This window comes from Coregonus clupeaformis, chromosome 18 (assembly GCF_020615455.1).
Source record: "Coregonus clupeaformis isolate EN_2021a chromosome 18, ASM2061545v1, whole genome shotgun sequence".
Lineage (NCBI taxonomy): Eukaryota > Metazoa > Chordata > Actinopteri > Salmoniformes > Salmonidae > Coregonus > Coregonus clupeaformis.
The window spans coordinates 45,647,732-45,668,800 of NC_059209.1; the positions used below are offsets into that span (position 1 = coordinate 45,647,732).

General features: G+C 41.9%; 1 protein-coding gene across 6 annotated transcripts; it reads left to right on the forward strand.

Moving 5' to 3' along the window:
* The first annotated feature begins 255 nt into the window (after window positions 1-255).
* On the forward strand, window positions 256-20,702 carry cenpe (centromere protein E). Of its 6 annotated transcripts, none has more exons than XM_045226881.1 (63): window positions 256-403; window positions 700-809; window positions 906-995; window positions 1,179-1,297; window positions 1,378-1,497; window positions 2,290-2,371; window positions 2,481-2,548; window positions 2,633-2,707; window positions 2,803-2,854; window positions 2,962-3,049; window positions 3,136-3,265; window positions 3,378-3,497; window positions 3,601-3,753; window positions 3,865-4,006; window positions 4,329-4,404; window positions 4,499-5,117; window positions 5,209-5,265; window positions 6,698-6,865; window positions 7,052-7,126; window positions 7,259-7,327; window positions 7,431-7,562; window positions 7,699-7,876; window positions 7,993-8,147; window positions 8,543-8,836; window positions 8,935-9,081; window positions 9,168-9,281; window positions 9,364-9,447; window positions 9,569-9,685; window positions 9,771-9,989; window positions 10,095-10,202; window positions 10,291-10,512; window positions 10,617-10,679; window positions 11,441-11,539; window positions 11,696-11,857; window positions 11,954-12,172; window positions 12,276-12,371; window positions 12,471-12,554; window positions 12,669-12,785; window positions 12,879-13,100; window positions 13,187-13,282; window positions 13,373-13,456; window positions 13,571-13,687; window positions 13,784-14,005; window positions 14,092-14,187; window positions 14,278-14,361; window positions 14,476-14,592; window positions 14,688-14,909; window positions 15,148-15,231; window positions 15,315-15,410; window positions 15,502-15,585; window positions 15,727-15,807; window positions 15,903-16,040; window positions 17,357-17,551; window positions 17,643-17,858; window positions 17,948-18,160; window positions 18,273-18,476; window positions 18,572-18,748; window positions 18,854-18,966; window positions 19,129-19,226; window positions 19,317-19,452; window positions 19,545-19,748; window positions 19,791-19,924; window positions 20,024-20,455. In XM_045226881.1, the coding sequence occupies exons 1-63, from the start codon at window positions 348-350 to the stop codon at window positions 20,254-20,256; spliced, it is 8,745 nt and encodes a 2,914-aa protein (XP_045082816.1). In that variant the 5' UTR covers window positions 256-347; the 3' UTR covers window positions 20,257-20,455. The 6 variants fall into 6 exon arrangements, with proteins under 6 accessions (XP_045082816.1, XP_045082817.1, XP_045082818.1 ...); XM_045226882.1 differs by having other exon boundaries at window positions 19,545-19,706; window positions 19,749-19,924; XM_045226883.1 differs by lacking the exon at window positions 20,024-20,455 and adding an exon at window positions 20,470-20,702 and having other exon boundaries at window positions 19,545-19,924.
* The last annotated feature ends 367 nt before the right edge of the window (window positions 20,703-21,069 follow it).

Sequence of the window (21,069 nt, forward strand, 5' to 3'; positions counted from 1 at the left end):
GAAGGCTTGACCACTTTCAAAAATTAAGAGGTGATGTTTTCTTTCTATCTTGTGAGTAAGTAACGCTATTATTTTCATCTTATTTGTTAATAGCTTAATATTTTAACTAGTGTTATCAATATATATTTTTAAAATGCAATGAGCGCGTTATAACAAGCACGCTACCTTCGGAACCCCCACCCCCGTAATGTGCAGCCTTCCGAATTATATGACGCCGTCCAATGAAAACAAAGGATAAGACAGTGCGCACATTTTCAAAATCAACTGCTGAGGCTAGCCAGAAAGCTAACGTTATTCATCGAGTGAAAGGTATCTAGTTAGCTGGCAGAGAAAGGGACATTTTCACAATGGCAGAGGAATCTGCTGTCAAAGTCTGTGTACGGGTTCGACCTCTGATAGAAAGGTGAGTCTATTTTCTAAACTTTTTAAATATAGTTAGTTGGCTTACTAGCTAACGTTAGTAAAGAAGAATCTAGCAATTGTGAGTAACATTAGCTAGCTAGTTAGCTCTGGCAGCTAGCTAATTCATCTAACGTTAGCTAGCAAGCTAACAAAGCCAACGTTGGATAATGTTATGGTTTATGTCAGCTACATTATATAATAACTGTTAATTGATCAAGTTGAGAAATTGGCTTACAAGTTAACGTTGCCTAGCTTTATCTGTGGATATCTGTCTAACGTTGTTTATCTTCGTCGTAGGGAGGAAACTGCTGCAGAAAGTGCCGAGCCAGTCAAGTTGTATTGGAAAACTGATAAGCAGACAATTCATCAGGTTGATGATGGAAATTTTACCAAGAACTTCAGTTTCGGTGAGCTTTCACAAAGGCGAGGATGAATGTTGTCTGTCAAACTGTCTGAACGTGCAGGCAATAATCACATCTGTGTATGATTTGTTTCCCTGACAGACCGTGTATTTAGTGCTGAAGAAACAACTCTGCAGCTGTACCAGGAACTTGCAAAGCCTCTTGTTGTCTCCACTGTTGAAGGTTATAATGGTAAGGAAGGGATTGTGAACAAGTGCAATACTTTATCTTCTAGATTATAGTATTTGGACTATATAACACTATATGAACACTATTTAGTAACAATAATTGTATTTGAAATCTCTATTGGGTTGACTTGTTTGTTGACATTATATATATATATATATATTAAGTGGCATACATTTATTTTCTCAGGAACAATATTCGCTTATGGACAAACTTCTTCTGGAAAGACTTTCACTATGATGGGGAGTTCTCTTACTCCAGGAGTTATACCCCTTGCCATGGAGGATGTCTTCCAGACTATAAAAAATGTGAGTAGTAGATTGTTTATTTTCTATCATATGCATGTGTTTTATAGTGTTGTAAGTGTTTGCTTTCATTTTTACTTTAGTGTCCAAAAAAGGAGTTCCTCCTGAGGGTGTCATACTTGGAGATCTACAATGAAACAGTGACAGATTTGCTCTGTGACAGTTGGAAAAGGAAACCTCTAGAAATCCGAGAGGGGAACAATGTAAGTTTGATGGAGACATTGTAAGACAATAGAACTGTGTTAGACAATAGGATGTATTCATTACACCGATTCTGTTGGGAAAAACGTTTCTCAAACTGAACGCAACAGGGACGGACCTACCTAACGCTAACTATCTTTAGCGCCTATTGACGATAGTTTCTTCTGGCCGGGGGAGTTTTGTTAAGAGCCCCAACGCTCGTTCTGAACGTTAACGCATTGCTTGCAGTACAGTTTTGGAAACATAAGGAACATAGCTTTCATATCAGGAAAAAAAATAAGGTTAAATTACTACACACCTTTTTAGGGTTAGTGTTCCCACACGGCCACATCTCCATGTTACAGCACTTGTTTATGGAAGACAGACAAGGCATAGGCCGTCACCTGTGCTAAGTGGTTATGCGTGCTCCGAACACCTGTGTAAGCTAACTGGGGAGGAAGTGTACTTCATCAACTGGAGGCACACAGCATATTGATCTGTGCAAAACTGCTTCAGTAGGTGTATCTTTTTATTTGAAAGATTCTTTCTCGCTGATATAAAAGATAAGGGACATATCAGCATATTTTGAAAACCGTTTTGCAAGCGACGATTATCGACGTTTCCAGACATTAAAACACAGCGTCATAATTGTAGCTCACCTCCAGATAAGGTTTTTCGAGAGCTAGGACCCAACTGAATTTCTCCAATAGAAACTCTTGTTTTAGTTGCAAAACGTTTTGCAACTGTTTGGACTAATGTTTACACCCCTGGTGTTTTGAATGGTGGAATAAATGGTGAAATGCCTGTCTTTGCAGAAAAACGTCTATGTAGCTGACCTAACAGAGGAGCTGGTGACATCTCCTGAGCAAGCCCTTGCTTGGATTAGAAAAGGAGAAAGTAAAATACTCTTCCTTATTTCAACCATCATGCTAGATTAAGTATAATCTATGTATTGCTTGAATAACATACTGACACTATTCTATTTGATGTTAAATGTATCCCCTAGAGAATCGCCATTATGGAAAGACAAAAATGAACCAGCGAAGCAGTCGTTCACACACAATTTTCCGCATGGTGAGACACTTTATTATACATCACAATAGACAATGCATTTCTGGTATCTGTGTGCTGGAGATAATTCTGATGTTTTTTTCTCAGATCTTGGAGAGTCGTGACAGGGGTGACTCTGCATCCGGTGAAAATTCAGACGGAGCCATTATTGTGTCCCATTTGGTAAGCTGCCACAGTCAAGTGTGTTTTGTGACCTCAGATATGTGTCCTCCATTTTGTATTTTTTCTTACAAGTAATTTCATTCATTTTAATGTAGAATTTGGTTGACCTGGCTGGGGCTGAGCGAGCTAGTCAAACAGGTGCTGAAGGTAAGTGGTTTCATACCTGTGATATATGGGAATCTGAACAACCTTTGTTTGGTGGTCGATTTCAGTTGCTTGTGGTATTTTGTGACTTTTGACATCTGATATTTTAGGTACACGTTTCAAAGAAGGATGTAATATAAATCGCAGCCTGTTCACACTCGGTCAAGTGATCAAGAAACTGTCTGATGAAACCCAGAAGTAGGTGTTAGTGACTTATACTTTTTTTTGTTAAACTTATGCTATTTGTTGAATGTTCACTAATGTCATTTTATCCAAACATTCAGGGGTTTCACTAACTACAGGGACAGTAAACTCACCCGCATCCTCCAAAATTCCTTGGGTGGAAATGCAAAAACTGTCATCATCTGCACCATCACCCCAGTTACTCTGGAAGAAACACTTAGCACTCTTCAAGTGGGTGACTTTTTTGTCAGACTTCCATATTAAATCCTTATTTTAAATGTTTAATATCAGACAAATGTTACATTCTTATCTAATCAAGTTACTGCCCATCTCTACAATCTAGTTTGCTAGTGCAGCAAAGAACATGAAGAATGACCCGCATGTCACAGAGGTTTCTGATGACGGAGCCCTTCTGAGAAGATACAGAAATGAAATTGTTGACCTCAAGCGCCGACTTCATGAGGCAAGTCTAGCTGTACCGGCTATTGGGGTTCTTTAGAAATATTGCCGGCTCTCCTTCAAGTATTTGTAAATAAATAAAAAATACTTTTTTTTCACTACCTTAGGTCTCCTCAGTCACTCAAACAACCGCGACAGAGAAGGAGACTCTGTCCCAGATTTTGCAAGAGAAGGATCAGCTCCAAAGAGAACAAGAGGACCGGATTAAGAATTTAACCAAACTTCTAGTCACTTCGTCAAACTTCGTTACCATCAAAAAGGTAGACTTTTAGTGCCTTACAGATAAGTATCCGATGCTTTATTCCTTTATTTTAGTACTTTTTTAATTTAATTTTTTACTTATGTTTAACCATGTCTTTATATTTGTAAAGATGCCGAAACGAAGGGTTACGTGGGGTGGAAAACTGCCATCACCAGCCTTCCACCATGCTGGAGAGTCTGACCTAAGCTTTGCTGAGCCTTTTCTCAAAAAGAGAAAAGCTGATATGTCTGTCTTGACAGAGCAGAATGAAGGTAAGTACGCATAGGAAAAATATACTTAATACCAATCTCAGTGGTAGCTTTTACTCTGCTATATTTTGCCATACTCAGTGCTTGACTTGGGCAGGAACGCAACGGAGCGGAGTACCGGCACCTAAAATGTTCTATTGCTTGAGCTCCTGTTCCTCTTATAGAATATTAGATCAAAAATATTGTGGCGCTCCTGCGCCTAAAATATAAACAGTACCAGCACCCAAAATTAGTACCGGAACCTATTTCAGTCCAAGTCAAGCACAGGACATACTGGTACATATATCATGTTCAATTGCTTGTTTTGTTGTTTGTGTATTCACAGATGGCGAGGAGTTAGATTCTACCTTTGACATGGAGATGAACCAGAGCAGTCTGACCGTGCGTGGTTTTGCAGAAAGGTGAACATGGACTATTGCCATCTTATCTTTACACCACATTCCCTTCTGCTTGTTGTCCTTCATACTCATGTTCCTGCATTCCCCTCTTTTCTAGTGAATTTTTTTCTCCAAACCAGCTGAACAAATTGTCTGAGAAGGTGTCTTGTCTGGAGCTCCAGCTGGAAAATGAGACTCAGCAGAAGCAGGAGGCCATGGAGAAAGTGGAGACTTTTCAGAGGAGGGTTGCTGAACTGGAGACGCAACTAGAAGAAAAGTCACAAATGCCCGCTGATGCACAGCTGGAAATTGAAGTTCAGCAGAACCAGGAAGCCATGGAGAAGGTGGCAACTTTCGAGATGAGGGTTGCTGAACTGGAGAAGCAACTAGAAGAAAAGTCACAAATGCCTGCCAATGCACAGGCGCAGGAGGCCATGGAGAAAGTGGAGACTTTTGAGAGGAGGGTTGCTGAACTGGAGACGCAGCTAGAAGAAAAGTCACAAATGCCCGCTGATGCACAGCTGGAAATTGAAGTTCAGCAGAACCAGGAAGCCATGGAGAAGGTGGCAACTTTCGAGAGGAGGGTTGCTGAACTGGAGAAGCAACTAGAAGAAAAGTCACAAATGCCTGCCAATGCACAGGCGCAGGAGGCCGTGGAGACTTTTGAGAGGAGGGTTGCTGAACTGGAGACGCAGCTAGAAGAAAAGTCACAAATGCCTACTGATGCACAGGAGCAAGTTAGTGATCACCAATTCCTTCTCACTGTTTTATTGTGCAGAATGTCGAATCTAAATGCAAAAATGTTCCAACTATCATCTTTCTTTACAGATGAAAAAGGGATTTGAAGAGACTATTCAACTCTGTGAGACGTTGGTGTCTGAGAAGGTATATAGCTATTTTATATACAGTGCTATGAAAAAGTATTTGCCCCCTTTCTAATTTTCTCTACTTTAGCATATTGTGATACTGAATGTTATCAGATCTTCAACCAAAACCTAATTATTAGATAAAGGGAACATAAGTGAACAAAGAACACAACAATTGCATATTTATTTCATAAACGAAGTTATGCAACACCCAATTCCCCTGTGTGAAAAAGTAATTGCCCCCTTACACTCAATAACTGGTTGTGCCACCTTTAGCTGCAATGACTCCAACCAAATACTTCCTGTAGTTGTTGATCATTCTCTCACGTCGCTGTGGAGGAATTTTGTCCCACTCTTCCATGCAGAACTGCTTTAACTCAGTGACGTGTGGGTTTTCAAGCATGAACTGCTCGTTTCAAGTCCTGCCACAACATCTCAATTGGGATTAGGTCTGGACTTTGACTAGGCCATTCCAAAACTTCCAATTTGTTGCTTTTTAGCAATTTTCATGTAGACTTGATTTTGGATCATTGTCTTGCTGCATGACCCAGCTGCGCTTCAGCTTCAGCTCACAGACTGATGGTCTGACATTCTCCTGTAGAATTCTCTGATACAGAGCAGAATTCATGGTTCCTTCTATTAAGGCAAGTTGTCCAGGTCCTGAGGCAGCAAAGCATCCCCAAACCATCACACCACCACCATGCTTGACCTTTGGTATGATGTTCTTACTGTGGAATGCAGTGTTTGGTTTTCGCCAGGCATTACTGGAACCATGTCGTCCAAAAAGTTATACTTTTGAATAATCTGTCCATAGAACGTTCTTCCAAGAGTCTTGATGATCATCCAGGTGCTTTTTGGCAAACTTGAGTCAACTTTTTGGACGAGATGGGTCCCATTATGCCTGGCGAAAACCAAACACTGCATTCCACAGTAAGAACATCATACCAAAGGTCAAGCTTGGTGGTGTGATGTTTTGGGGATGCTTTGCTGCCTCAGGACCTGGACGACTTGCCTTAATAGAAGGAACCATGAATTCTGCTCTGTAGAGTTCTGCATGGAAGAGTGGGACAAAATTCCTCCACAGCGACGTGAGAGACTGATCAACAACTACAGGAAGCATTTGGTTGGAGTCATTGCAGCTAAAGGTGGCACAACCAGTTATTGAGTGTACGGGGCAATTCCTTTTTCACACAGGGGAATTGGGTGTTGCATAACTTTGTTTATGAAATAAATATGTAATTGTTGTTATTTGTTCCCTTTATCTAATATTAGGTTTTGGTTGACGATCTGATAACATTCAGGATCACAAATATGCGAAAGTAGAGAAAATTAGAAAGGGGCAAATACTTTTTCATAGCTATGTATGTATATATATATATATATATATATATATTTATTTATTTATTATTATTTTCTGAATACTCTCACCTCACCATGTGGTCTGTTGACAGGAAATGGTTGCTACTGAGCGTGATTATCTCAAGCAGGAGCTCAACATCCTAATGGAACAGACTGAAAACTTGAAAAAAGAAAAGGCTGCACTTCTTCAGGAGATGGAGGAGAAGAAGGAGATAGATGAGTTCAATTCTCTGGAAGAGGAGAGCAAAAGAGAATATGAGGTAATAGACTGCTGCATAGATTGCCTAGAGATGTAAAAAGTTATATAACCAACTTATTTCAATGTAGTAGTTATTAAAATTGGAATGTACTATGTATGGAATAAGCCAATTGCAAGTCCATAAATATGAAATGCTCCCTTGCTGGCTTGTAGCTTTGCAGTCATTGGCTTTTGTATAACCCTACAGAAAGAACTACTGAATGACATTTCCTCCTTAAAGAAGGCCATGGAGGCCTCGGGACGCAAATCTCAAGAGCTTGAGGTAAAACTACGAAATGTTTAGGCAGAAGCAAGATGGGAGGCTAACAAGATGTATTGTATGTGGGTGTGTTTTGTCAATGAGTGCTGGGTTGCATGGCTTTTGACTGATTTGCCAAATCTGATCCATCTCTAGGCTAATCTGCTGTCAATGTCAGAGGAGCTGAAAAAGAAAGGCGACTGGGCAGAGGAACTACAAAGATCGGTACATTAATTTTAGCTAATTGATTTGTTCTTGACGTGTTCACAATGGGTGCTGTTGCAGCACCGCCCTGGTGTAACATAGCAATCATACTTTTCTCTTTCAGAGTGACATTGACTTGGTCCAACAAGTGAAGCAGCTGCGACGCTCTCTGGACGATGCTGAGGGGCTGAGCCGTGACACTAAGAAGGAGTGGGCCCACCTGCGCAGTGAAAATATCTCACTCAAAGAGAGGGCTGTAAGTGTCCCCTACCTCAGTGCCAATATCTCCAGTTTGCAGCCTGTATTTAAATGCAAACTGCACTCAATGGATTGACCATTATCATGTTGTAAGTTGTATTAGTCCTAACTTTATGCTTTGGCCTTACTTTCAGGTGACAATAACTGCTGGCTATGAAAGGATGGAAGCTGAGGTGAATGGCCTTCGCTATCAGTTGGAGACAGAAAAATCTCGCTTCAAAAAGATGCAGGTTGACCTTCAGAGGGAGTTACAGGGAGCCTTTGAGGAGAACACCAAGCTTACTACTCTTCTGGATGGAAAAGTTCCCAAAAGTTTGTGGTGTTGGTTGTCTTTTGTATAGTATTTCCCCTCTTCTCCAGCCTTTCATTTATTTGCCCTGTAGTTATTGAATAAGTTATCTAACATGGGGTCTCCTCTTTTTGCATAGATCTCATAGACCGCTTTGAACTTGAGAAAACTGTTGCTGACCTGAAGAAAGAGCTGGAGAAGTCTCATGAAGATGAGAGAACCCTACAAGCTAAGATCGAGGATTTGAGTGCACTGCAGGATCTTCCAGATAAAGTGGACAGTTTGATGAAGCAGGTAAACCTGTTTGATACGATGTGGAACCGGGTACCCCAACAGGGTTCCCCAACTGATTTTTAATTTGGCCGCTCAAGTTTTGAAATAAAAATGTTAGACATAAAATACAGTAAAAACACCAGTAAATCATCTCCAACTGATTTTAATTTAGGAAATCTGTTCCAATATATTCCCACGCATAATAGAGAGATGTATGTGAACGTATACAAATGTAATCAAGGTTTGAAATGATTGTTTGGACTTCTGGCGGTCAATTTGCAGTCTACAAATTATGTTCCGGCCCCCTGACCATCCGCTCAAGAAAAAAATCGGTTGATGATCCCTGATGTAGAGCAACAGAGACTTGTCTTTTAAGAGAAGTCTTATCTTTTAATGAATCTCCTCTGGCTGTTCAGGTATGTGATCTCACTGAGGAGCTGTGTGCAGTCCAACAAGAGAAAGACATGCTGGTGTCTGCTAAGGCCTGCAGTGAGGAAGAAGCTCATCAACTCAGAGAAAATGTCCAGAGCTCCCAGGAGCAGCTAGTCAAACTGCTAGATGACCTGAGCAAAGCAGAGTTAAGGGAAAACAACCTAACCCAGCAGTGTGCTGACATCACTGAGCAACTGGAGACTCTCCGTAAGGACTTGGAGCGCTCTTCTGTGGAGAACAGTCAGCTTCTTACTACTGTGGAGGAGTCCAGCCTGAGAGTAAATTGGTCTTTGGTCCTTGTCAAATCACATGACCTTGAATGTGTTTGTTGAATCTTCTTTAAGGCTGTCCTCCAACAATGTCTTTTTTTATTTAGCTGAAGGAGAATGAAGAGCGTCGAGCATCAATTGAAGATCAATTGTGTGGAATGCAACAAGTCATGAAAGAGTTGGAGGAGAAGCTTGCTGACAGTGAATCATCCAAGGAACAATATGACAATTTATCCCAGGAACGCCAAGATCAGGTGCAGTGCCTCTCCAAACAGCTAATTTCAGCCATCTCCCTACAGTAGGTATTTACAATAATTAATTTGGTTAATTTGTCCTTCAGATAAGGCAGCTGAGTGAGGAGTTGATACAGGTCCAGGCAGAACTAAAACGGCAACATCATCTGAACTCGGAACAGCAGGCATGTGCCCAACAAGATGATCAACATCAGCTACAAGTCAGTGTCTTTATACATAAGTTATGGCCTGGGATCATTTTTAAATGGAACATTTTAATTGTGATATTTCTCATTTGCACAGATACAGGAACTACGGGCTGCATTGGAGTCCGTGACAGAGGAAAGGTGCCAGTTGAACAGTGACTTACAGCAAAATATGGAAATGGTGAGGCCATGTCCAAGTGTTTTTGGTCATACAACAGCTGCACTTTGACGGTGTAGCTAACTGTAAACAAAAGTGTCAAAGTGTCAGTTATTTTAATGTGATATTATTCTCTCCTGTATAGGCTGCAGAGACTCAGGGATGTCTCCATTCCATCCAAGAGGAGCTCAGACAACAGAGACAACTGAACTCTGACCTTGAGAACCAACGTTTACAGAAGGAGACACTACTAGAACAGCAGGTTAATTTATGTGACTGTTTGATTTTAATAGTACGTTTCTTTAATTGTTTTATAATAATACAATTAGCTATTTTTCTCCTCAAAGATGAAGCAGCTGAGTGATGAGCTGGAATCTGTGCAAGCTGAGAGAGAGCTTCTCCTGTCTGAGAAGACAACCGTCCCTCAGAATCATGCGGAGTTGGAGAAGCTTCTCTCTACTGTGACCTCACTAACTGAAGAGAGAGACCAGCTCCAGGAGATACTGGGAGGAGTCAGAGAGGAGAGGAACCAACTCAAGAGAAACCTGGAGGAGAATGTGGAGATGGTGGGTGATTGATCGATTTTAAACACAATATTTAGAAAATGCACACACTAATTGCAATCAGTAGAAGCTTTTTATTCTACAAGTTTATGTTTCATATTTTTGCAGATGATTGAAAACCAGGAGGAGTTACGGGTGGCACTTGAAAAGATACACCATCAAGAGGAAAATATGAAACCTATGGAGACTGCAAATCTAGAGGAGCTGAAAAGTCAGGTAAAATGTTCTTTTACTTGCACAACAGAATTCATTGTCACATCAATCGAAGTGTATATTCTAATATGAATGCTAACATACTCTTTAGATGAAGCAGCTGAAGGAGGAGCTTGTGTCTGTGCGAGCTGAGAGCGAGCGCCTCCTGTTTGAGAAGACAGACAGCCCTCAGAATCATGCAGAGGAGTTGGAGAAACTGCTCTCTTCTGTGACCTCACTAACTGAAGAGAGAGACCAGCTCCAGGAGATACTGGAGGGAGTCCGAGAGGAGAGGAACCAACTCAAGAGAGACCTGGAGGAGAATGTGGAGATGGTGAGTCTGAGTTACTTTTATATCTAATGAAATCCATATTTTCTGCTTTTATCATATTTTGTGTATCCATGTTGATTGACAGAATACATTTATTTGTTCAACAGCAACATCTGAACTCTGAACACCAGCCCCATAGAGAACATCAGGAGACTGACCTACGTCTGCAGGTAAGTAATTGTTTATACACTGAGTGTACAAAACATTAGGAACACCTCTTTCCATGACAGACTGACCAGGTGAAAGCTACAATCCCTTATTGATGTCACTTGTTAAATCCACTCCAATCTGTGTAGATGAAGGGGAGGAGACCGGTTAAAGAAGGATTTTTAAGCCTTGAGACATGGATTGTGTATGTGTGCCATTCAGAGGGTGAATGGCAAGACAAAATATTTAAGTGCCTTTGAACGGGGTATGGTAGTAGGTGCCAGGCGCACAGGTTTGTGTCAAGAACTACAACACTGCTGGTTTTTCACGCTCAACAGTTTCCCGTGTGTGTCAAGAATGGTCCGCCACCCAAAGGACATCCAGCCAACTTGACATAACTGTGGGAAGCATTGGAGTCAACATGGGCCAGCATCTCTGTGGAACATTTTACATTTTAGTCATTTAGCAGACGCTCTTATCCAGAGCGACTTACAGTTAGTGAGTGCATACATTTTTCATACTGGCCCCCCGTGGGAATCGAACCCACAACTCTGGCGTTGCAAGCGCCATGCTCTACCAACTGAGCTATAGGAGGAACGTTTTCGATACCTTGTAGAGTCCATGCCCCGACGAATCAAGGCTGTTCTGAGGCGGGGGGTGGTGCAACTCAATATTAGGACGGTGTTCATAATGTTTTGTACACTCGTGTATATTCTGGTGATGTCCAACACCATGGTTCAACTGTATTTGTTTATTCATTATTGCTTTACATTGTTGCCGGTAGATGCAACTAGAGGCAGTGAAGGAGTTAGAGGAGCAACTGGAAGCAGTTAAAGAGGAGCGGAGCCAGCTGAAGACTGACCTTCAGGACAATGTGGAGATGGTGAGGGAATGTTAGACACACACTGCATTAATCATAAGAGACGTGAGATTGAAATCTGCTTGTTGCACAAAGATTTGAATCAGTAATCTGCTCTTAAACTCTACTTTTGGATATTTTTGCATGTTAATGCAATTCATATTTTAACCATTGTTTTAGATGATTGAGAATCAAGAGGAATTAAGGGAGTCTCAAGAGAAGATCAAATCGCTACAGGGGAAAATCCAACAACTTAAGACTCAGAATGCTGATATTGAGACAAGATTGAACAACCTAAATGGTCCAGAGAATACATCCTGTCTAGGAGAGCTGCAAAACCAGGTGAGGTTCTTAGTCAGTTGTCGCCATGATGTGCTACCTAAATGCAACCAATGTGCTGGTTGAAGATTTAAAAAAAAATTCAACCAAACCCCACAGATAAGGCAGCTGAATGAGGAGCTTGAGTCTGTGCGAGCTGAGAGAGAGCGTCTCCTGTCTGAGACGACGGACAGCCCTCAGAGTCATGCAGGGGAGTTGAAGCTGCTCTCTACTGTGACCTCACTGACTGAAGAGAGAGACCAGCTCCAGGAGATACTGGAGGGAGTCCGAGAGGAGAGGAACCAACTCAAGAGAGACCTGGAGGAGAATGTGGAGATGGTGAGTCGTAACTGTTGTACCCTTAGGAAGGCCATTTTTTGGGAGTAGATTGGAGCATCAAGCTGTGAGTGGGGATGTAAAACGAATATGCGTTCCCCCCTAGATCATACAAGTACAGACAGAACTTAAACATCAGCAACATCTGAACTCAGAACAACAGACTGAGAGGGAACATCAAGAAGCTCAACTTCGGCAACAAGTTAGTCTCGGTCTATGACTTTATATGGTGATGTTAGAACGTTGTTGAAACACTGGATAAGTTTTATTTTGTATTTATAAAAAAATAACTTTTGTACAGATACAGCAGCTAGGAGAGGAACTGGAAATCATGACACAGGAGAGGCGTCAGTTGAAGGGTGACCTGCAGGAAAATCTGGAGATGGTGAGGCCATGGCCAAATGTTTTCCAGTTAACCAACTGTGATTTTGAAGTGTGTTCACTGTGAGTGCCATAATGCTTCTACTGCTCCAAATCTAACACGCTATCTTTATTCTAGGCTGCAGAGACTCAGGGACTTCTCCATTCCATCCAAGAGGAGCTCCGACAACAGAGACAACTGAACTCTGACCTTGAGAGCCAAAGTTTACAGAAGGAGTCTCTTCTAGAACAGCAGGTTAATAGCCTAATCTTTCTTCCTTTTGATGTGTAGGCTTTTCAGATCACATGCATATTGATGAAACGTTTCACCTGTTTCCCCCTGATAAAGGCTAAGCAGCTGAGTGAGGAGCTTGAGTCTGTGCGAGCTGAGAGAGAGCGTCTCCTGTCTGAGAAGACGGACAGCCCTCAGAATCATGCAAAGGAGTTGGAGAAGCTGCTCTCTACTGTGACCTCACTAACTGAAGAGAGAGACCAGCTCCAGGAGATACTGGAGGGAGTCCGAGAGGAGAGGAACCAGTTTAAGAGAGACCTAGAGGAGAATGTGGAGATGGTGAGTCTTGACTTCTACAATCACATTGTTGATAAATCATTATTATTTATTTTAATCATGAATATGATGTGATATCTTTCAACCAGTCCATCAAAGTCCAGGATGAGTTGAAACATCAGCAACATCTGAACTCAGAGCAGCAGACTGAGAGGGAACATCAAGAAGCTCAACTTCAGCAACAAGTTAGTCTCTGTCTATGATTTTATATGGTGATGTTAGAACGTTGTTGAAACACTGGATAAGTTTTATTTGTATTTTAAACTTTTGTACAGATACAGCAGCTAGGAGAGGAACTGGAAATCATGACACAGGAGAGGCGTCAGTTGAAGGGTGACCTGCAGGAAAATCTGGAGATGGTGAGGCCATGGTCAAATGTTTTCCAGTTAACCAACTGTGATTTTGAAGTGTGTTCACTGTGAGTGCCATGATGCTTCTACTGCTCCAAATCTAACACGCTATCTTTATTCTAGGCTGCAGAGACTCAGGGACTTCTCCATTCCATCCAAGAGGAGCTCCGACAACAGAGACAACTGAACTCTGACCTTGAGAGCCAAAGTTTACAGAAGGAGTCTCTTCTAGAACAGCAGGTTAATAGCCTAATCTTTCTTCCTTTTTGATGTGTAGGCTTTTCAGATCACATGCATATTGATGAAACGTTTCACCTGTTTCCCCCCCTGATAAAGGCTAAGCAGCTGAGTGAGGAGCTTGAGTCTGTGCGAGCTGAGAGAGAGCGTCTCCTGTCTGAGAAGACGGACAGCCCTCAGAATCATGCAAAGGAGTTGGAGAAGCTGCTCTCTACTGTGACCTCACTAACTGAAGAGAGAGACCAGCTCCAGGAGATACTGGAGGGAGTCCGAGAGGAGAGGAACCAGTTTAAGAGAGACCTAGAGGAGAATGTGGAGATGGTGAGTCTTGACTTCTACAATCACATTGTTGATAAATCATTATTATTTATTTTAATCATGAATATGATGTGATATCTTTCAACCAGTCCATCAAAGTCCAGGATGAGTTGAAACATCAGCAACATCTGAACTCAGAGCAGCAGACTGAGAGGGAACATCAAGAAGCTCAACTTCAGCAACAAGTTAGTCTCTGTCTATGATTTTATATGGTGATGTTAGAACATTGTTGAAACACTGGATAAGTTTTATTTGTATTTTAAACTTTTGTACAGATACAGCAGCTAGGAGAGGAACTGGAAATCATGACACAGGAGAGGCGTCAGTTGAAGGGTGACCTGCAGGAAAATCTGGAGATGGTGAGGCCATGGTCAAATGTTTTCCAGTTAACCAACTGTGATTTTGAAGTGTGTTCACTGTGAGTGCCATGATGCTTCTACTGCTCCAAATCTAACACGCTATCTTTATTCTAGGCTGCAGAGACTCAGGGACTTCTCCATTCCATCCAAGAGGAGCTCCGACAACAGAGACAACTGAACTCTGACCTTGAGAGCCAAAGTTTACAGAAGGAGTCTCTTCTAGAACAGCAGGTTAATAGCCTAATCTTTCTTCCTTTTTGATGTGTAGGCTTTTCAGATCACATGCATATTGATGAAACGTTTCACCTGTTTCCCCCCTGATAAAGGCTAAGCAGCTGAGTGAGGAGCTTGAGTCTGTGCGAGCTGAGAGAGAGCGTCTCCTGTCTGAGAAGACGGACAGCCCTCAGAATCATGCAAAGGAGTTGGAGAAGCTGCTCTCTACTGTGACCTCACTAACTGAAGAGAGAGACCAGCTCCAGGAGATACTGGAGGGAGTCCGAGAGGAGAGGAACCAACTCAAGAGAGACCTAAAGAAGAATGTGGAGATGGTGAGTCTGACTTTTATTATTATTTATTTGACCCATGAATATGATGTGATATCTTTGAACCAGTCCATCAAAGTCCAGGAGGAGTTGAAACGGCAGCAACATCTCAACTCTGAACAGCAGGCTGAGACAGAACATTAAACAGCCCAAGTCAGTAAAAGCCTCTACTCATCCAGGTGATGGTGTCTCATAGTTGCTTGTTTACTGTTTTGATCATTGTACTTTGTCACATTTTGTTCAGATGCAGCAGCTAGAGGAAGAATGCACATACATGAGAGATGAGAGGACCCAGATTCAGGGAGACCTGCAGGAAAATATGGAGATGGTGAGTCTGAATTTTTTATAGGCCTGTATTAGTTTTAAAATGTGCATTTTTATATAAATAATTTAAGTGAAATCTCCCCCCAGGTCATAGAAATGCAGAGGACATTAGAACAGCAGCGACATCTGAACTCACAACAGCAGGCTGAGAGCGAACAACAAGAGGCCCAACTTAAACAACAAGTGAGTCATAGTTAAACCATATACATAGCTGGTGGCGTTAGACAATTATTGAAATATATTTTATTTCCTTGAACATTTCTCTATTTTAAAGGTCCAGCATCTTGAAGAGCAGTTGGAGATGGTGAAAGATGAAAGGAGCCAGCTGAAGAGCAACCTTCAGTACAACATGGACATGGTGAGAGTCTGTATTACTGTTCTGAACTCAGAGAAGCAGATTCATAACGTGAGTGAGCCAAGAACCAAGCTTAGAATGAGGTTTTGGTACAGGTGGTTTTGGCTAAAATGGCTTTACATGTTTACTTTGCATTGCCCTCAGATGAAGCTGCTGGAGGAGGAATTTAAAGGTTTCAAAGAAGGACAGTCTCACTTCAAAGTCGAAGCAGAAACCTCACATAAGGTTTGTTTTTCATTGTATTGGATAACAAGTAGTTCCTTCTGCTGTGTCTGAAATTGCTGTGGCATTTTTCAAATGAACTTTTTCCCCCATTCCAGATGCTTAGTGATGCGAATGCGACCATCTCCATATTGACAGAGCAGATCAATAACCTGGAGCAGAGCACCAACTGTTGTACCACCAGGGCAGGCGAGGGACTGTGCTCCAGACTGGAAGCTTCTACTCAGCAGCTCCAGGTGGGCTAGCACTTGATTTTATTCTGATCAAAAAATATATCTGCATTGCTTGCTGTTTGGGGTTTTAGGCTGGGTTTTCTGTATAGCACTTTGTGACATCTGCTGATGTAAAAAGGGCTTTATAAATACATTTGATTGATAAACGCAACATGCAACAATTTCAAAGATTTTACTGAGTAACAGTTGATATAAGGAAATCGGTCAGTTTAAATAAATGAGGCCCTAATCTATGGATTTCACATGACTGGGAATACAGATATGCATCCATTGGTCACAGATACTTTTTAAAAAGGTAGGGCGTGGATCAGAAAACCAGTCAGTATCTGGTGTGACCACCATTTGCCTCATGCAGTGTGACACATCTCCTTCGCATAGAGTTGCTTGTGGAATGTTTTCCCACTCCTCTTCAATGGCTGTGCAAAGTTTCTGTATATTGACTGGAACACGCTGTCGTACACTCAATCCAGAGCATGCTCAATGAGTGACATATGCAGGCCATGGAAGAAGTAGGACATTTTCAGCTTCCAGGAATTGTGTACAGATCCTTGCCACATGGGGCCGTGTATTATCATGCTGAAACATGAGGTGATGGCGGCAGATGAATGGCACAACAATGGGCCTCACGATCTCGTCACGATATCTCTGTGCATTCAAATTGCCATCGATATAATGCAATTGTGTTCGTTATCTGTAGCTTATGCCTGCCCATACCATAACCCCACCATGGGGCACTCTGTTCACAACGTTGACATCAGCTAACCACTCGCCCACACAAAGCCATATACACGGTCTGCGGTTGTGAGGCTGGTTGGATGTACTGCCAATTTCGTTAAAACGACGTTGGAGGCGACTTATGGTAGGAGAAATGAACATTACATTCTCTGGCAACAGCTCTGGTGGACATTCCTGCAGTCAGCGTGCTAATTGCACGCTCCCTCATCTGTGGCGTTGTTGTGTGACAAAACTGCACATTTTAGAGTGGCCTTTTATTGACCCAGCACAAGGTGCACCTGTGTAATTATCATGCTGTTTTAATCAGCTTCTTGAAATGCCACACCTATCAGGTGGATGGATTATCTTGGTAAAGGAGAAATGCTCATTAGCAGGGATGTTAACAAATGTGTGCATAAAACTTGAGAGAAATAAGGTATTTGTGCATATATGGAACATTTCTGGGATCTTTTATTTCAGCTCATGAAACCTGGGACCAACACTTTACATGTTGCTTTTTATATTTTTGTTCAGTGTATTTCAATCTGTACAAATGCTTCATTCGATGACAGCATAATAAAAACAATGATTATATCCCATTGCAGGTGTCCTTCATGAGGTTCCAGCTTGTTATCAATGGTGCTTCAAAGCCTGGACATGGGCCCCTGATTGATGTCACACGAGTTGAAGAAGTCATGATACTGAAACTGTTGCCCCTTCTTCCAAAGCCCACAAAAAAGATCCATAGCAATGTCAATAGATCTACAGTCCAGATCACTAACACGGTGTGGGATACAAAGGTACGAATAATCACATGTTCGTCATCGTTTCTATTTAATGTTTAACTGCAATAGTAAACCGTTTTTGCTAAATTGAGTCAAATCATTTTAGGTGCTGCTGAAGCTGTGTGCCAAGGATTACAAAACCCACTTTGAAGCCCTGGTCCAGAATGACTTGGCTGTATTTGAGGAGAGGAGACTCCAGGACCTGCTCCTCTGTAGAGCCCAGGCACCCAGTCACTCAGTCAAGGTGGCTGAGAATGACTTCCTTGGAGTCTGGGACGAGAGACTGTCAGAACTGTTGGACAGGAGAGAAGATTACCTCCAGGTGGGTTGGCTTCACATTACTGCACAACAGAAAATATATATCTTTATACTGTATGTTGTGAAACTAATCGTGTTATATCATGTTCTCAGAAAATGAACAGTGTTTTGAAGAAGCTTGAGGAGAGCCTGGCCGCTCACCCAGCAGCAGTGTCAGAGGAGCTGAGTGTGCGAGAGAGGAGCAACGAGGAGCTGAGTGCTCTATGCATGGTCCACTCACCTGACTCAGCAGCAGTGGAGAGCTTCCTGGAGCGAGAGCTGGCCCGGCGCTCTGCTTTGGCACAGGCCAACACACTGGCTCTCCAGGTAGTTAACCCCATCAATAATCTCCAGTCTTAGTTACCACATACGGAATGTCAATTGTATCGCTGAGGTTGATCATGGTTTGTCTGTGAATGGTTTTCCTCTTGCCTTGCAGGGATTGCGAGATGAGCGCTGTGGTCTGCTCAGAGAGCTAGGTGTGGTCCGAGCACAGGCTGACAGTCAGCTGAAAGAAGAGAGGAGTAAGACTTCTACTCTGCTGCAGATACTGGAGCGTGCCCCCGTCAAGACTGAAGCTGACCTGCTGAGGGACAACCAGCAACTTGCCCTGCAACGTCAGCAGTTGGATGGAGAAATCAAGGTACCATTTTAACCAGTTTTCAATCTCATGGATGATTTCCATTTTTCTAGCTGAACCTATGATTAGTTTACAACGTGTACATGTTGTGTTTGCAGGAAATGCAGATGCGAGTTGAGCAGCTGGAAGAGGACCAGATCAAAGCTGCCGATAGCGTCTCGAACCACAAACAAGCCACCCAGCTCCTACAAACTGAGCTTCAGGATGCTTGTGCCAAAGTCAAGGACAGGGAGGGCTCCATTCAAATCCTAAAAGAGAAACTCAGAGAGACGGAGGTAAGGGTTGGAGCAAGGTGGAACTTCACCCCTGATCTTTTATTTTGTATTTTATGTGGGATGTGTTCAATACTGTATAAACTTGTTTTATTTTTTGGGGTATAGGTTCTGGCTAAGAGAAGAGCATCACCTAGTGCTCTTGAGCTTGAAGAGCTGAAGGCTAAAGTTGTGAAAATGGAGTTGGAGACGACTGCATCATCCTCTAAACACCAAGAAGAGTAGGGCTTAATTTGTTTAATCATGAGCTATGCCATTTAAATGTGTATTCTTTCTTTGCTTGTCTGAATTGTATCACAGCTGAATTTGAGCAGGGCTTGTTCAATGTTTAAAGTATCTCTCCCTGAGTCATGTTTAGGACGTTCTGCATTTGTTCCCCTTAGGTTACTGAGGATGACCACGGTCCTGAACCACAAGGAGGACGCTCTGAGGACGCTGAAGGAGACTCTGAGAAGATCACGACAGGAGGGAGAACAGTCATGTAAATCTAGTAATATAATTTGAGATGACCACAAAACAGCAAGTTAATAGTTAGATGAGCTCTAATTTGAGATGTTTAATTATATTGCAGTCAATGAGGGACAGGATCTGCATGCCAGACTGACAACCACCAGAGGACGCACGGTCCAAAGCAACATTCTCCTTGAAAAGAACAAACTTGAGGAGGAAGTGAAAAGGCTACAGAGCAACATTTCAGAATTGGAGAGGTGAAGATGGATCTGTAAGATTACTGTATTGCTTTGACGTTTCTTGCGAGATCATATCACTGACCTCTGCCATTTTGTCTCTGTTTTGACAGCCTTGTGTCCACTCAGCAGGGTGAGATCACAAAATGGAAGGCTAGAGCAATTAAGCTGAAGGAGAAGAGGAGGGACCTGGTAGACAAGCCTCTGTCTCCATGTACTCCTACAAAACGACACCTTCCCATGAGTTCTGAGGACTTCCTCAACTCTCCCAAGAGGTTCCTTGACTCTCCCAAGAGGTTCCTTGACTCTCCCAAGAGGTTCCTTGACTCTCCCAAGAGGTTCCTTGACTCTCCCAAGAGGTTCCTTGACTCTCCCAAGAAGTTCCTCGACTCTCCCAAGAGCAAGTTCTTCGATGTCCGTCCAGGCTCTGAATCCATGTCGATCAACTGTCCCAAGCAGTTTTTTGATAACTCCAACCTTGGAACCATTCAAGGTAACTACAGTCAAATTTACCTGACTTTACCTTACAATTTCAGTTTGTGTCCAGTCACCCAACAGCAGTTGGCCTTAATGAAATGACATGTTTTACCAGAGGTTGCGGGTATTCCCATATCAGATATGGAGGCTGATGGAAGTGCAGAAGAGGGTAATTGGTGGAATGTTATCCCCTGTGTTTGGGATAAAACACAGTGTGGTGTTATTACTAATTGGAGCACAAACACATTTACGTCATTTAGCAGACGCTCTTATCCAGAGCGACTTACAAATTGGTGCATTCACCAGTGGCAACCACTTTACAATTTTTTTAAACGTATATTTATATAAACACATCTTCTGGCTGTTAGTCACTTGTCACATACTGGTGTAATAGAGTGAGGTATCATAGGGGTTGGTAACAAAATTGTGCTAACACTTCATCACTGTTACTAACGCTAACTCTATCTTTGGAATTTTAACCTACACCAGGCTTGCTTTGATTCTACATTGTTTGACTTGGTATTGTTTTGGCTGATTTTGGTCTTTATTTTATCTTTTCAGATGCAAGTGTGGATAAAAAGGAGGAATGGTGGCCTCTGTCACCAAAGCAAGCTGATTTATGCAAACAACAGTAAATTGTTTACCTACATTTTACTAATCATTGTCTGTCTATTTTTCAACGTTGAAAATGTTTTCAATGTTTTCAATTGTATTTGTCAGTCAGTTTTAGCTTTGATCAATTTGATTGACTGTCTTAAAATTGTTTAAAATAAAGAGCTGTTTCTTGAATAAGACTCAACTCAACCAGCTTCCTTTTTTGTAAAGGACTTCAAATGTTCTGACATAACAGCAGATGGCATGCTTGCACCATTTTGTTTGAGATTGTCTATATTTTGACAATGGAGGATTTTAAACTTGATCTCCATTCAAGGTGGTCTTGATGTTCAGTTTCTCCCATTTTAATAATTGTCAGACTATTATGCTTTTTAATTTTTAACCAAAGATGGCAGTTTTTGATTGAGGAGATTGTCCATTAATGACTCATCATTGGAAGTGCTTTCTAATTCCACACAGTTTGGAATTGTCAAAAGGGATATCAGTTAAATTTTCAGAGATGGAGGGTCACTAGGGTAATTAATGGAGTAGTTCAGGATCTTTCCA

Bases quoted from the DNA above. Each gene is read 5' to 3' on its own strand.
- cenpe (XM_045226880.1), top strand. From the start codon at position 348: ATGGCAGAGGAATCTGCTGTCAAAGTCTGTGTACGGGTTCGACCTCTG. The intron at 12,372-12,470 runs GTTAGTCTCGGT...ACTTTTGTACAG, and splicing joins AAGCTCAACTTCGGCAACAA to ATACAGCAGCTAGGAGAGGA. The intron at 13,688-13,783 runs GTTAATAGCCTA...CCCCTGATAAAG, and splicing joins AGTCTCTTCTAGAACAGCAG to GCTAAGCAGCTGAGTGAGGA.